The 14,588-nt window shown below is 37.3% G+C and overlaps 1 protein-coding gene across 1 annotated transcript in view; it reads right to left on the reverse strand.

Annotated features, from left to right (window-relative positions):
• The window catches only part of LOC119422499 (ubinuclein-2-like), a 69,194-nt gene that overhangs the window by 52,897 nt on the left and 1,709 nt on the right, over positions 1 to 14,588 (reverse strand). Inside the window, 4 exon segments of the mRNA XM_037689875.1 lie at positions 2,253 to 2,805; positions 8,019 to 8,119; positions 10,613 to 10,723; positions 13,220 to 13,321. Of these exon segments, the coding sequence (XP_037545803.1) occupies positions 2,253 to 2,805; positions 8,019 to 8,119; positions 10,613 to 10,723; positions 13,220 to 13,321 (867 nt within the window).

Raw genomic sequence — 14,588 nt, forward strand, 5'->3', positions numbered from 1 at the left:
CAATGTGGGTGGGGAGGGGCGGTTGGGGATTTTTGCTGTTTTCTCTTTGTTGCATTTGTGTAAAAAAAAAAAAAGACCATGATTTAAAGAAAAATTGTTGTGGTAGTAGCTGACTGTCATTCAGAACACAATCCAAAGGCTAACAGACCACCAAAATGGCTACAATAGGGGCCAAGATGGGATAGAGCTAGGGCAGCCAACCTGGGAGCATAAAGTTGCAGTTCGACTCCCCGCCATTCCCACATGTCGTGGTGTCTCTGAACAAGACACCAATTGTTCCCCGGGCGCTTACATAGCTGCCCACTGCTCGACCTGGGTGTATCTAAGGTGTGATGGGTTAAATGGAGAAAACCAATTTTGTCATTGTATAGAAACATAAAATGGTAAATGGATAGTGGTGTAACGGTACACGTGGGTGTATTGAACCGTTTCAGTACAGCATGTTCGATTCGGTCTACGTGTGTATCGTTTCGGTTATTTTTTCACTCATTAAATTTTATTAACAAAAGATTATGCGCCGTGGAACTAAAGTTCCTACACATGTTTCAGCATGGCGCTATTATCTTGCAGCACGCGTAGCATTAGCAGCCTAGCAGGCAACGAACAAGCCATCTCGTTGCGGTCTCCTGTTTGGGAACATTATGGCTTCCTTGTTAAAAGACAAGTGAACAAATCCAAAGCTGTGTGTCGACGTTGTTTCACAGAGATCTGCAGGCAACACGTCTAACCTGTTAATGTGCTTAAAACGACATCATCCGAATGTGAACGTAGTTTGGTGCAAAGACCGATATCAGCAGCATTTAAACAACCTTGATCAGGTAATTCAGATCGGTCCAGAGCAATAACACTAGCTGTAGGAGTTTTTAAAGTTCTGGATATACGTCCGAATGTTGTTGATGCGCCGGCTTTACACATATGATTAAAGTTCTTGAGCCCCGCTGCCTACGACATCCAGCACGTCAACAATTCAACCAAAACGTTGTAGCAGCACTTTATGAAAAAGGTAAAAGTGATATTGCCAACAAGCCCTGGAGCCCAAATTAAAGCCCAGTCACATCGATGATGAGCGAGAGAGAATATTCAACCACCTCATATGATAACCGTGCAAGAAGAGGTATTGTTATTGTATTATTGTGATCTAATTAACTTTTAAATTTAAAATTATAATCTTATTAACTCAATTTTTTTATTACGGTGTTGTTTGCAGTCTGAGGATGACAGCAGCCGAGTCTTCTTCATCCACCAGATCACCTCCAGCTAAGAAGTCTGTAATAACTAAACTTGTTTACTTGGCATATTTTCAAAACAAGCATTTTGTAAGTCTTTATTTTGGGCTTTTTTGCAGCAAAAATTAACCGAACCGAGCTACTTGAAACTGAACTGAAATGTGATTTTAGCGTACCGTTACACCCCTAGTAATCGACTGGACTTATATAGCGCTTTTTTATCTTATATAGATACTCAAAGCTCAAACAACACAATCTGTGTCCTCATTTACCCATTCATACAGCACTCTACTAGATCTATACAAAGAATAATCAGAGCTTTATCACATTCATACACTGATGGGACACACATCAGAGGCAATGAGGGGTTCAGTGTATTGCCCAGGGACACTTTGGCATGTGACTGCTGTTGGAATTGAACCCCCAACTCTTGTATTGGAGGACGACTGCTCTAACCACTCAGCCCTTGATGACACGATGACAACATATAGAACTTACTTACAATGCCACTACTTGTCCACATAAAATGATCTTCGTCCAAAAGGAAAAGGCAGTAGGTAGAATATGGAGCTAGGCCTTTCCAGTAACTGGTCCTGACTATTGTTAAATGTGCTCCCCCATATTGTATAACAGGAATAAAACATGGTCTATTTTTCCTGTTTTTTTCTCCCTCCTCTTCATTTCTCTACTCTTCACCTCTGTATCTTTCAGTTGCATAAACTCTCTCAGTTGCTTACCTAACCCTTTAGACTTCACCAACATCTATAAAAAGATCTGAGTTTGAGGAGATTCAAGAGCAATGACAAAACTCCTTCACCAGAATTGTTTAGTTATATAAAACCCCACAGGGTTCAGTTTTAAACCCTATTTTTCTGGACATTCACATGAGATTATTCACACCGGTGTAAACGGCAGCAATAAACATTCAGAGACAATTTGTTAGCCGAGTGGCATTTGTGTTCGACTTCACTCAAAAGGTATCATGGGTAATTGCAGCCGCCCACTAAGAGACCACGGTCTACTCACCGCCCGCAGGTGCTCGATGCGTTTAATAAGAGGGGCAGGGAGTCCATCAGGTAGTGGTGGTGGAGAGAACAGTCCACAGGAAGACCCCAGGCCTCGCCCCTGACCCCCTCCTCCAACTGCTGCTTTATGAGCGGGAGCACCAATACCCAGAATGCCGTTCTCTCTGGCTGTCACCACGGCATTCTGTTGATCGGTCTCCAACAAGCTGAAGTCCAGGTCACCCAACAGATCCTGCAGCTCCTTCTCGGTGGCCGAGCCCAGCAGTGACATGACAGCGGGGTCCGAGGTGAGGTCCGCCAGGGAGAGGTCGCTGCCAGCTGTGCTGCTCTGCAGCTGGCTGGAGTTGGAAACCAATGGGAGGTTTGTGGAGTTGCCAGAGTGGGACTTGTTAGCTGCACCTCCAGACACGCCGAGGTGATCCACGGTGGGGTTTCCTTTCCTCAGCTCTTCTTTCTCCTGGGTGAAGCGATGGAGCATTGCAGCCAGGTAGAAAGAGTCCTTCATCAGTTTCTTCTTTTTCTTCTCTGGCCGGTGAAGGTTGAGCGCCGTCACTCTGTTGGAAGAAAACATGTTTTAGAAGCAATAAAGACATGTTTCAAATGAAGACTGGAATAATGTTCATGACTACTTTGGGATTTGAATTATTTATTTTGACATTGACTAAGTTGTTTTTCTGTTTTTAATACTTTTTTCATTATACTTGCAAAAATTAACTGTTGCTGCCCAACATTTTGTGAAGAGCTATAAAATTAAATCCAAACTAGTATGAAGGCCATTAAGTAAGAAAAAATATTTTAAGTGTCAAACATTCAGCAGGAATGGACATCCTGCAGGTTCACATCAGATTTATTCTGTTAACTGACAAGAAAATTAATTAAAATGCAAGAGTTTCATCAGATTTAAAGGGTATCTATGTAAAAACATTAGGTAATGTAGAAAATTAAAGTTAACAGTAATTAGAAAACTGCTGCACATATATGACCTTTTTTAAGAGTTGACAGGAGAAACTCTTCTAACAATGAACAACAGTAGAGTTTAGATTTGTACAATTTCATTAAATAAATAAAAATATTCATAAAATTAAAAAAACAAACATCTCTTGAACAAGGTCTTTCGGCAAAAGCAAATGGTTAAGCATAGTGGTGGCGGGCTGATGATTTGGGCTTGTTCTTCAGCCTAAAATTCCCCCCCCCCCCCCCCCCCCAACACACACACACACACACATATGATATACAATATATCTTCCATTTCATACGGGCAGGATCACAATAGCCACAGCTATTTATAGAAATTGTTTTCAGAGAGCTGAGGGAGCATTCAGCATATCTGAGCACGGATAGTGGAGCATTTTCTGAACGGTTCGTCACAGCAGTAAGTGCAGTCTCCGTCAGCTTCCCTGCCTCACCGTAGATCTGAGAGAAGCAACGTGACAAAGACCGTCAAAGAGGGCGGTGGGTCGTTATTGAGTAAAAGACTGGACAAGAAATTTGTCACTTACCAGCAGAGGCCTTTGTTGTCTAAAATATAAGATTTTTTATAACAAATTTAAATCCATGAAATTAAATATAACTGTGTATCTAATAATTAGGGGTGAACCGATTGCAGTTTTCTGGCCGATTATCGATTTCTAAAAAGTCCGACCTGCCAATACGATTTAGTTTTATAAGCGACACTGTCAGGTGTTATAAGGTCACAATGCACCGTCAATTTTTCAATCTTATTTTATTGAAAAACATACCCTGGAACAATATCTTAGAAACAATACAAACTGGTTTTAACTGGCCATGAGGTAGTGCTCTGAAATATAAATGAAGTTTAGACAATTGTTGTTGAAACTAAAAAAAATTTAAATGAGTAAAATCAGTTTATCATGCAAGTATCGGCCGGTTTCTGATTTCCCAAAATTAAGGAAATCGGGGCCGATTTATCGGTGCTCCCCGTCCCCTACTAATAATATGTTGTTTGGTTCGTTTTAACAAACACAAACTACTGAATCGTCGCACAGCAATTTAAAACTGACAAATTATTATAAAGCAATCTACGAAACATTAACGTGGCTTCAAAATCAGTGTCTGTAATATTTTTACAATATGTGCCAGTTTCACGAGCTGCATTCCAGTTCTGTATGTGGTTTGTCAGATAAACTAAATGTCCACAGCTGATCCGTATAAGATGTTCAAGTATGCAGGGACGTTTGACAGCAGAGATGAGGGTTACACTGATGTTACAGCTAGAGGTGCACCGATTGCAGTTTTCTGGCCGATCACCGATTTCTAAAAAGTCTGACCTGCCAATTCCAATTTTGGCCGATAATGATTTTGTTTTATAAGCAGCACTGTCGGGTGTTTTAAGTTCACAATGCACCTTCAATTTTCCAATATTATTTTATTGAAAAACATGCCCTGGAACAATATCTTAGAAACAATACAAACTGGTTTTAACTGGCCATGTGGTAGTGCTCTGAAATATAAATGAAGTTCAGACAATTGTTGTTAAAACTCATTCGAGTATCGGCCGATTTCCCAAAATTAAGGAAATCGGGGCTGATGAATCGACTGACCGATTTATCGGTGCACCCCTAGTTACAGCACAACAAAGCTGCATATTATTGTTTAACACTGTGATGACAATATCAGTTGCTATTAAGCCTGAAATTTGTCTTCGTTTTTCTTCTGTCATCATAAACCAGGTGTGGCAATCAAGGCCAATGACGGACAAAACATACAGGCAACATATGACGTGCATCAAAAAATAAACTGAAATTAAAGTCCAAGAGAAAGGATTACATTTTGCAGTTGAAAATTTTCCAGATATTATAACCCCATATCTTCTCATAAAAACAACGAGAGATAAAAACAATGTCTGGTGATCCATCGCTTAAAAAAGTTCAAGACAAAAAGAAAGAAACTGCCTAAGCTTATAATTTATTCTGTTTAATTACAGCCACGTTAGCTTGACACGTCCTGTATGTTTTAGTGTTACATGATGCACTGCAACAGATATATTATTAGCAGCACAGCATGAGTGCATGGCACTTGAAATATAATGGTCTATGACTTATTGCAGTCAGAGCAGTCCTTTACATGTTGGATTCACTGACTTGGAAATGACAATAAAACTTGCAATAAATGGTCTTTTTCTAATGCGGCAACAAGTGCCGCACAATTTATAAGCATCCTTTATTTAAATCAGTTCTGATTCTTGCATAAATGTGATAGTTCTAATAAATGTTCACCACAAACATGAATACTAAAATGTTCACATTCACTGGTCACAGAGGAAAACTGAACTTTGCCCATTCATTAATAAGAACAGAGGTTAACAAACCATTCAATCATGCAGCCATTTTCCCAACCTCTCTACTACATATCCACCATTACACAGTAACTCACAACCATGCTAGGCTAAACAGGCTAGCTGTTTAGTTGAAAAGGCAGTTACTACAAGTCTCTCTTGGAAATGAGTCCTCGAGGCTCAATAAGACAAACCTGTATAAATAAAGGTTGAATGAATATTGCAAGAAAATGACAAGAGGCAGAGTGGAAAGCTAAGTGGCAAAGTAACTGTTGATGCTAAAAAAAAAGAGCTCTTTTCTCCGTGTGGAACATTTTCAGATGATGCTGCACAAGACGTCACAAACTGCAAAAGGTTTTTGGTATCACTGTAGACTTGAAGCGCCTTCAGGTAACGCATATTAGTAAAGCAGCAAAAATTGAGCAGACTATTTGGAATGATTTAGTCTGGTTGACGTAATACAAGAAACAATATCCAACATTTCAGCATCCATGCAACAAGCTTCTCCTCAGACTGAGTTTTCAGCACAAACAGGAACAATAATGTGTGGAATGAAGTGGATCAGCCTTGTTGGCAGGCAAATGTTTTCCAAATTTTTAAAACTCCAGTGAGTTTTTGTTTTTATTCAACCTAAACTAACATGCAAATCACTCTCCCTTCCCTCCCCTCGGAGCAGTCTTTAGAGATTTTAGCCATGTCCTGGAGGATCAATAATCTACAACATATTTTAACTAAAGGTATTTTCACAAAACAATGCTGCAAAATGGCTAGAAGGACAGTTAGTTTTTAAGGTGTCTCTTATCACTTTCAAATCTCTAATAAAGCCAAAGCCAGACATGTCCTGCATAGATGTGTTTCACAAATGAAGCGAGCGTCACAGAAACTAGAGGCTTAGAGCACAACACATTAAATGTGACAGACATCTCCATCAAATCTTTTTTTAAAACATGGCAAGTTAACTCATTTTAGCAATTCTCTTTGTGGTTAACCTATTTTTTAACTAAATAAATTAATGACCCATTTATTTTGTTGTTTGCTGAGTGGTATCCCACAAAGCTGAGTTTTAGGTCCTCTTCTCTTTACAATGTACAGTACATCTTTCTGCTTGGGTCCAAACTGAAAATGCATGGTCTTTCATTTCATTGTTATGCAGATGACAGTCAGATTTATGGGACTCTTAAAAAGATGCATACCGTATTTTCTGGACTATAAGTCACACTGGAGTATAAGTCGCATCTGTCCAAAAATGTCTAATAATTTGGAAAAATCCATAAATAAGTAGCTTCACCGTATAAGCTGCATCTATTACGCATCACCGCTGACGCGTCACGTTTGTTACACGTCACCGCTGACAACCTGGAAACGTGGGCCGGTGTCTTGGCAGGAGCGTGCGCAAGAGGACTTTAACAAGAATTTAACAAGATTAACACTTAAAAACAATTCTTTGTTTGCTCAAAATTATAGTAAAGGTGTGTCTCAGTCCAACTTTTGCTTGATAAATGCACTTCAATGGTCAAATTAGCTGCATTTAAAAAGCCGATTCGCAGAAGCGGGCGCACACAGAGGGACGACTTGCTGTGCATTTCTTCAAAATTTAACAAGATAACCACCTAAGAACAATTCTTTGTTTGCTCAAAATTATAGTAAAGGTGTGTCTCAGTTGAACATTTACTTAATAAATGTACTTCAATGGTCAAATTAGCTGCATTTGTCGGGATGGCGCAGCGAAAGGAAAGCATGATCCCGGAGCTGGACGAAGTTGGCTTACTATTACATGACACAACAGCAAGCCACACTACTCGAGTGCCATCTAGCGGCCGAAAATGGTAGTGTTCAATATTTTCAACGTCAGAATGAATGAAAACCGTCATATCTCAGTCAAAAATTGGTTTATAAATATGGGAAAAAATCCATAAATATGTAGCTTCGGTGTATAAGTCACAGGGCATGCAAATTAGGCAAAAAGTTGCAACTTATAGGCTGGAAAATATGGTATATATTTTATCAATCCATTACTTTGATGCCTTAATAACAAAAAGGCCTGAATGGCACTTAAATTTCTAAATTTTAATGAAAAAAAAAACTAAGTTTATGTTTTTTTGAGACACTGCTGGGCCGACTCCTTTAGATTAAAGTTTCTTGGCTCGGTACAGCAAATCAGCTGAGATATTTGGTGGGTCGGACTGGGTCCTGAGAATAACAATCAACCACATATCAGTCATTGTTAAGGCTAAACGTGGAGACTAAACAATCTCAGTTTGCGATAACAGAAGAAGGGATTTCCTGAACAAACAATGTAGATCATGAAATATCTACTGCGTGCTCTTTTCAGACACCTCAGTTAAAAAAAAAGTTAAAACTAAATTTCACACAAGCAATGCTGGCATGGAAAGAGCAAACATTAAACAAGTCCAGACTTCATCCATCACACCTTTTTTGTTCATGAGTGAAAAACTGTTTTGACATTCTTACCCTTGTTTAGGTACGTTGTTCTTCAAGTCCTTCTCTTCAAAATCATTCAACTCTTTCTTTTTCTTCTTCTTAACCACCTGCTCCATATCATTGTTCAGCTTCTAAGAGGAAAGTCATAAAGCACAATTTTATAATAACCGAGATACACATGAAAGGCTACCCACCCTGAACCAAAATTTCGGCATGCACATTTTTTTCTGTTTCACATGTATTGATTTTCCCAATAGATACATGACAAAACAAGACAAATTAGTTTTTGTAATTACCGTACTGAAAAATGACAAAAACTTTGTTCTTTGTGTGTCATTGTGTTTCAATGATTCATAAATTAGTGTCAAGTGTTGACAAAATATGACTGGACCGAATAAAAGTGAAAAACAACAGATGTCCACTGGAAAAAAAAAAAAATACTTTTAAAGACCAGCAACAAAGCTTGGAGAAGTACTATTCAAATAAACTAATAAATAAATAAACATGAGAGGTGGCTCGAAACTTCTGTTCAACACTGAATTTGTGCATGGATTTGCATGTCTTGTAATATAACTGCACAGATGTTATACAGTTTTATCAGGATTAGTGACATTCTTCAGAAAAAGAGCTGCAATAATCCTTCAACAAGCAAATTTGTGAGATTAGATCAGATATTGGTTATGAGAGCCAAGACATAAGATCAGCCCTTAAGCTGCATACTTTTCAAGAAGAGCATGTCATAAGACAAAACTGACAATTTTAATAGCTACATCAGTCATGTAAATGTCATTTTGATACCAAAAAGGCTGAAAAATGTTTAATTTTCTTTGCCAATCAATGCAAGTTCATGTATGGATCAAACACGTTCCCTTATGTCACCAAGAGTCCCCCCACTGAGCCAAGAAAGCTCCTTCTCTAAAGCAGGAATTTAAAAAAGACAAACTATATTTACAGAAACTATGAATGGTCACAAAAGTCCAAAAACAAAACTCAAAAAGATTAATTAATTAAAATAGTTAAAATAACCAAAGTGGTCCACTGAGCTTCTAGAAACCCTAATATTGTTGACATGGATAATTTGATCATACCAAATAGTACCAAAAATAAACTAGAAAATTTTGCATTTTGCATGAATGCTTATTGCTGAATGATTTTGCTGAAAGCTGCTGAAGAAGCTAAAACCAAGCTGTGTATTTTCAATTGCTGAAAAGTCCCTTTTTGTTTAAACAACTGAAAATGTAGCCAAAAAAAGTTTAACGGTTAGCAGAAATGCTAGCAAATAGCAAGAGAAAGTTTGATTAGAAACAGAAGTAAAGAATCGCTAGCAAAAAGCAGAAAAATGCTAGATTAGTTAGAAGTAAAAAAAAACATTAGCAATAAAGTAGGGAAATTTTAGCTAGTAGTGAGAGGCTAATAAATTGTCAGAAAAAGCTAGCTTAGAGTTAGAAGTAGCAAAATGCCATCAAAAACTAGCCAAATGCTAGCAAATAGCAGAAAAAAATAGCTACAACTCAAAAATCACTAAATTTTTGCAAAATAACATGACAGAGTAATCTTATTGTTAGACTTTGAAAAATGTTAAAAAGCCATTTTAGAGGCAGAAGAATCAAAATGTTAACAAAAAGCAGGAAATGCTAGCCGAGAGCCAGGTGTAGCAAAATACTAGCAAACAGCAAGAAAAAACTAGCTTAGAATCAGAAGAAGCAAATAGTTGCAAAAAGGAAAATGAGAGAACCAGAAGTATCAAACGCTATCAAATAACAGGAAAAAGTTAGCTAAGAGTCAAAAGTAGCTACCGTCAACATTAACAAAAAAAAAGCAACAAATGCTAACTTAAAACCAAAAAGAGCAAAACTTTACAAAAAAAAAAAAAGCATAAAAGAGCTAGAACTAAAGAAATGCTAGTAAGATGAGATAGAACTAAAAACATAGAAACAGCTCATTTAAAGGCAGAAGAATCAAACTCTTAACAAAAACCAGACAAAATGCTAGCAAAAAACAGGAAAACGTTAGCCAAGAGCCACGTTTGCTGATATAAGCAGAAAGAAGCTTAAATGGGCACAAAACTGATGGAATTAATTGAAAACAGCTGAAATTAGCAATAGAAAAAAGCTTAAATTAGCAGAAGGAAGCAGAAAGAGCACATTTGCTGAATTATGATGTAAGAAGCTGAAATGTGAATTGAACCAATTCAATTCTGGAGCCAATGCTGGAGCCAATTGAATTGGCTCCAGCAGCTAATACTAAAGTTTTAAGCAAAGCTTTCATACAACGAGCAGCACTTTGAGTATGTGTTGGGAAAGTCTCTCAGCTCCCCAAACAACACTGTAGCTCAACATCTGTACAATTGAGTGAAATAAAGTATAGCCATTATGCTAGTTTAATGATCAGTTCAGTGTGGCAGCCATCTTGAATTGGGTGGACTCTCAAGTCACCTTTTGTAGAAATATATCAAATAATTGTTTTCTGAGTTTCATAAAAATGTACTGAGTGGTTCATGAAATATTTTGGTAGCGTACAGATCTGCCACTGGTTTGAGCACTGGGCGATAATAAATCAGACAGATGTTTGAACCTGTGCTTTGACGTCTTTCTTTAGTTAAGAACGTGTTGCGGTCGTCTCACCTCGTCCTCCTCCCCCTCCGAGTCAGAGGTCGCTCTGAACTGCAGCGTTCCAGTGTTGATGTAAAATCCCCCGAGCTTTGTGGTCAGAGATGCAGGCACCAGCTCATCATACTGGGAGGAATAACAATGGAGGACAGTTTGTGGTGTGAGTTCACAGGACTGCAGAAGACAATAAGACCACTCACACAGCTACACTGAAATACTGTTTGCAGATTTAAAAACATTTAGGTCCTGTGTACACGTGAACAATCTCTGGAAAATACAGATTGATTTCAATGTTGGTTGTAGAAAAGATGCAACGCTGTGCCCGTTGAGTCTGCTGTAGTTTCTACGACACGTGCATTCAAACTTGTTACAGTTATTCTACACACGGAGGAGCAGAACCTGTGTATACTGTGTATGCAGCTGCACATCGATGTGGGCGTTTCCAAAAACTTGGAGAGCTGGACTAAAAAAACTTCGGTGTCAGAGAAAAATACCTATTCTCGTGTACACTAATGTCCAAAACACAGCAGAAATGCTACAGTTTCACTCAAAAATGTTGTTGTGTAAACAGGGCCTTAGTAAGTGATGTGTTTTGTTTACATTTTAGAAAAGCGTTCTTATAGCTCTTCTGATGGTCAGCAAAAATCAATGAACTGTTATGAACCAATGCAAACTAATCACTAGAGCCCGACCAATAAGTATCGGTAGTCCCGATATAGGCGTTTGGAGACCCATCGTTATCGGTGATAACTGGCCCATTCTGTGCTGGTTTAAGGCATCTAGTTTTCACCACTAAAATGCTGGAAACCAGCCGCATCATTTACTGGCAAAAGGTGTAATTGTATAAAGTATCCGGCAGAGGGCGCATGAAGACTACTTTCAAGACATGGCTTCACTTAAGTTTCACTTTCAGCACAGCTGAAGCAGAGAACAATACTGTGTTGTGTATTTTGCTGAACAGAGTAAGTTTATTTTAACCGATATGTAAAATAAAATAAATAAACAACAATAAATTCTCTTCAATCCTCCAACCTGCTTGTCAAATTTCCTGCGGGATCAATAAAGATAAATATATCTAATGTCTTATTAGCTACGTGCCTCACAAGTTAGTATGCTTACGTTTGATAACCTAGCATAGGCTATTGTAAAAATTTATCTAGAACAATAAATGTAACGTAGAGGTAAAATATATCAGTGTTAGTAACTATCTTTGTCATCCTGAATTAAATATATTGTCCGTCTGAAAGCTTTACTTCTTTGCAAAGAAAAACTCTGCTGTGGTCAGTACTAACTAGACCTTCACCATACTGACTGTAGAAACAATGAACAGTGAAGGATGTTTCTTTGTTTAATTTATATTTTTGTTACACACTTGAAAACTTTATGGTGAATAGTGGAGGATAGAAAATGTGAACACATGTTAGGAAGACTGTTTCAATACCAAAATTAAAACAGGTGTAGCTGTTTACTGAGATTATCGGGGAGGGCAAAGCTAAAAAAAAAGTTTCTGCCATTATGCTGATATATCATCTGGATGAACCTTCCCCTCCCAACATCAGTAATGACAATAGTCAAAGTTTCCATATCGATCAGGCTCTACTAATCACTACAAAATAATAATAATAATCCTCAGTGCCTCTTCAACCCACAGATGAAAACATTCCTTCTCATCACATTTCAAAACGGAGGATGTAGAGAACAGCAAAGCAAATCCTACAAGCTGAAAATTAATATGAAAAGCATAATTTAAACTATTCCAGCCAGACACCAAGATAGATCACCTGAATATCAGGCAACAGTAGCCGTCAGGGGGGAAAGGAGCAAATACATCCACATGACGCACTGAGAAGATCTTAGTCTGTCTGTCCTGTAATATGGGACATCTTTCTACCTTTAGAAGTAGCACTAAATGAACCATTTTAAACATCATGAGGGGAAATACATATTTAATAACTGATGTAATTATGTTTACATCTAAACAGCAACACAACTGCAAAAACATCAGTAGACGCAAAGAGAACCATGTCCAGAAATATAAGGAAGGAACAAATTGTGCAGGTTTAAAAACTTTAAAAGGACAATCAAGATATTTTTTTATGGGGTTTTGTGAACAGATTATGAACAATTAATATCTCACTTGTTGTAGAAGCTTTGGAAGTGGGTCCACTCTGACAGGCCGTTATTAGCTCATCAATACAGTTCCACTTCCAAAACGTATCACTCCTGTTCTAAAACAGTTCCCGTCGTCAAAATTAGGCTGCGATTAAAGAAATTTCATGGAAGTTCTACTGGAATCGACCTCTGCTAAACTGGAAGTTTTACATCAATTAAAAACTTTATAAATTAGCTTTCAAGTGAATTTCTATAACATTTGAGAGATCAGAGCTGTCTGATCAGCAAACCACTCAGGTCTCGTCTGTGTTTGGACTAGGTGTTATTGCAATAAATATTAAAGTTAATTCTCCAAACTGAGGTCGTTTAAAGAGCAGTCTACAACAGGTAAGATACTGACTGTTCATAACCTTTCCAAAGACCTCGCCTTTAAAATATTCAAATATTCCTGCAAGTCTTAAAAAACTCACACTATGAAAGAAAAAGCTCATTATTTAAAAAGTTACTTACAGCTTCTGAGTTGTCTATAAACGGATCCGTTTCATCATAACCAAACCCAATATCTATCAAGTCTTGCATTCGGTCCTTCCTCCTCTTTGTCCCCGTGTTGTTCTAGAATATGTTTTGAAAAAGAAAAACAAGTTCAATAGTTTTCTGTGGAAAACTTTACCTCAAATAAAACCTTTCAGTAAAGAGCTGCAAAGGCGGCTACAGTTTAGTCGTTAACTCCGTTACATTTCAAGACATTTCAGATCAACTTTCTTTATAAAGAACATTTGAAAACAGCTGACTGATGTTTTGGACACAAAAATAAACTGCAGAGGAACATCCAGCAGAACATTAATGTCAAATAAAACCAGAAAAAGAGATAATAAAGTGCATTACTATAAAATGTGAAAGATACATGGTACATGTCAAAAGTATTTATTGCAAATTAAAGCTAAAAAGTTAAAATATCTATTATCTGATGGTTCAGGATCATCAAAACACTTTTGGCCTTTTTTTTAAGAGTAAAGGAACTCCCTGAAGGTATTTTGACTATAATATTTATATTCTATAAAAACTTATCTAAACACCTTGTTGTTTTGCTTTGTTTTGGGTTTTTTTGAATGTCCAGAGGACCAGATTTAACTTTTTTAGATTTTTCTACCTGGATTATTGAGCATGCATCAGGATGTTATCTAAACACCAAACTTTGTTTAGTACTTCTGAATCTTAAACCTCATCTTGGTCAAATATCTATTAAAAAAAGAGGCTCAAAATAAACAAAAATTCACACAAAATACAAACAAAAACAATGAAGAATTAGCTCTTCAAAAATAACAATTGTTAAACAAACAAAAAACAGATACACACAAAATACAAGTTTTTTTTTTTAAACAATGGTTTGAATAAGTCTGGATTAGAGATGCCTTTTGTTGTGAATTAGCATTAAATAAATAAACTGAACAGTTGATCATTTTAAAGTTTTGTTCTTTTTAAGACAATGACGAGTTTACATTTGTGTTTCAAAATCTCCAACTCCTGCTAGTTATAATTTCAATTCCGTTTATTTATATAGCGCCAAGTCACAACAGAAGTTATCTCTGGGCACTTTACAGAAACATTCATAAACATAAAAAGTAAGTTAATAATATTTATCTGAGGAGCAGACTGCTTTGAATAAAACTTCATCGCAGACTCATCTTGAGCAAGCACAATAATACCATATTTTCCACACTACACACTTTTTTGCATAATGTACATGCCCTGCGACTTATAGGCCGAAGCGACGTATTTATGGATTTTTTTCCATATTTATAAACCATTTTTTTGGCTGAGATATGACTGTTTTCATTCATTCTGACCGAAAAAAATAATTGAGCAGTACCATTTTCAG

Source organism: Nematolebias whitei, chromosome 16 (genome assembly GCF_014905685.2).
Source record: "Nematolebias whitei isolate Nwh7 chromosome 16, NemWhi1, whole genome shotgun sequence".
NCBI lineage: Eukaryota > Metazoa > Chordata > Actinopteri > Cyprinodontiformes > Rivulidae > Nematolebias > Nematolebias whitei.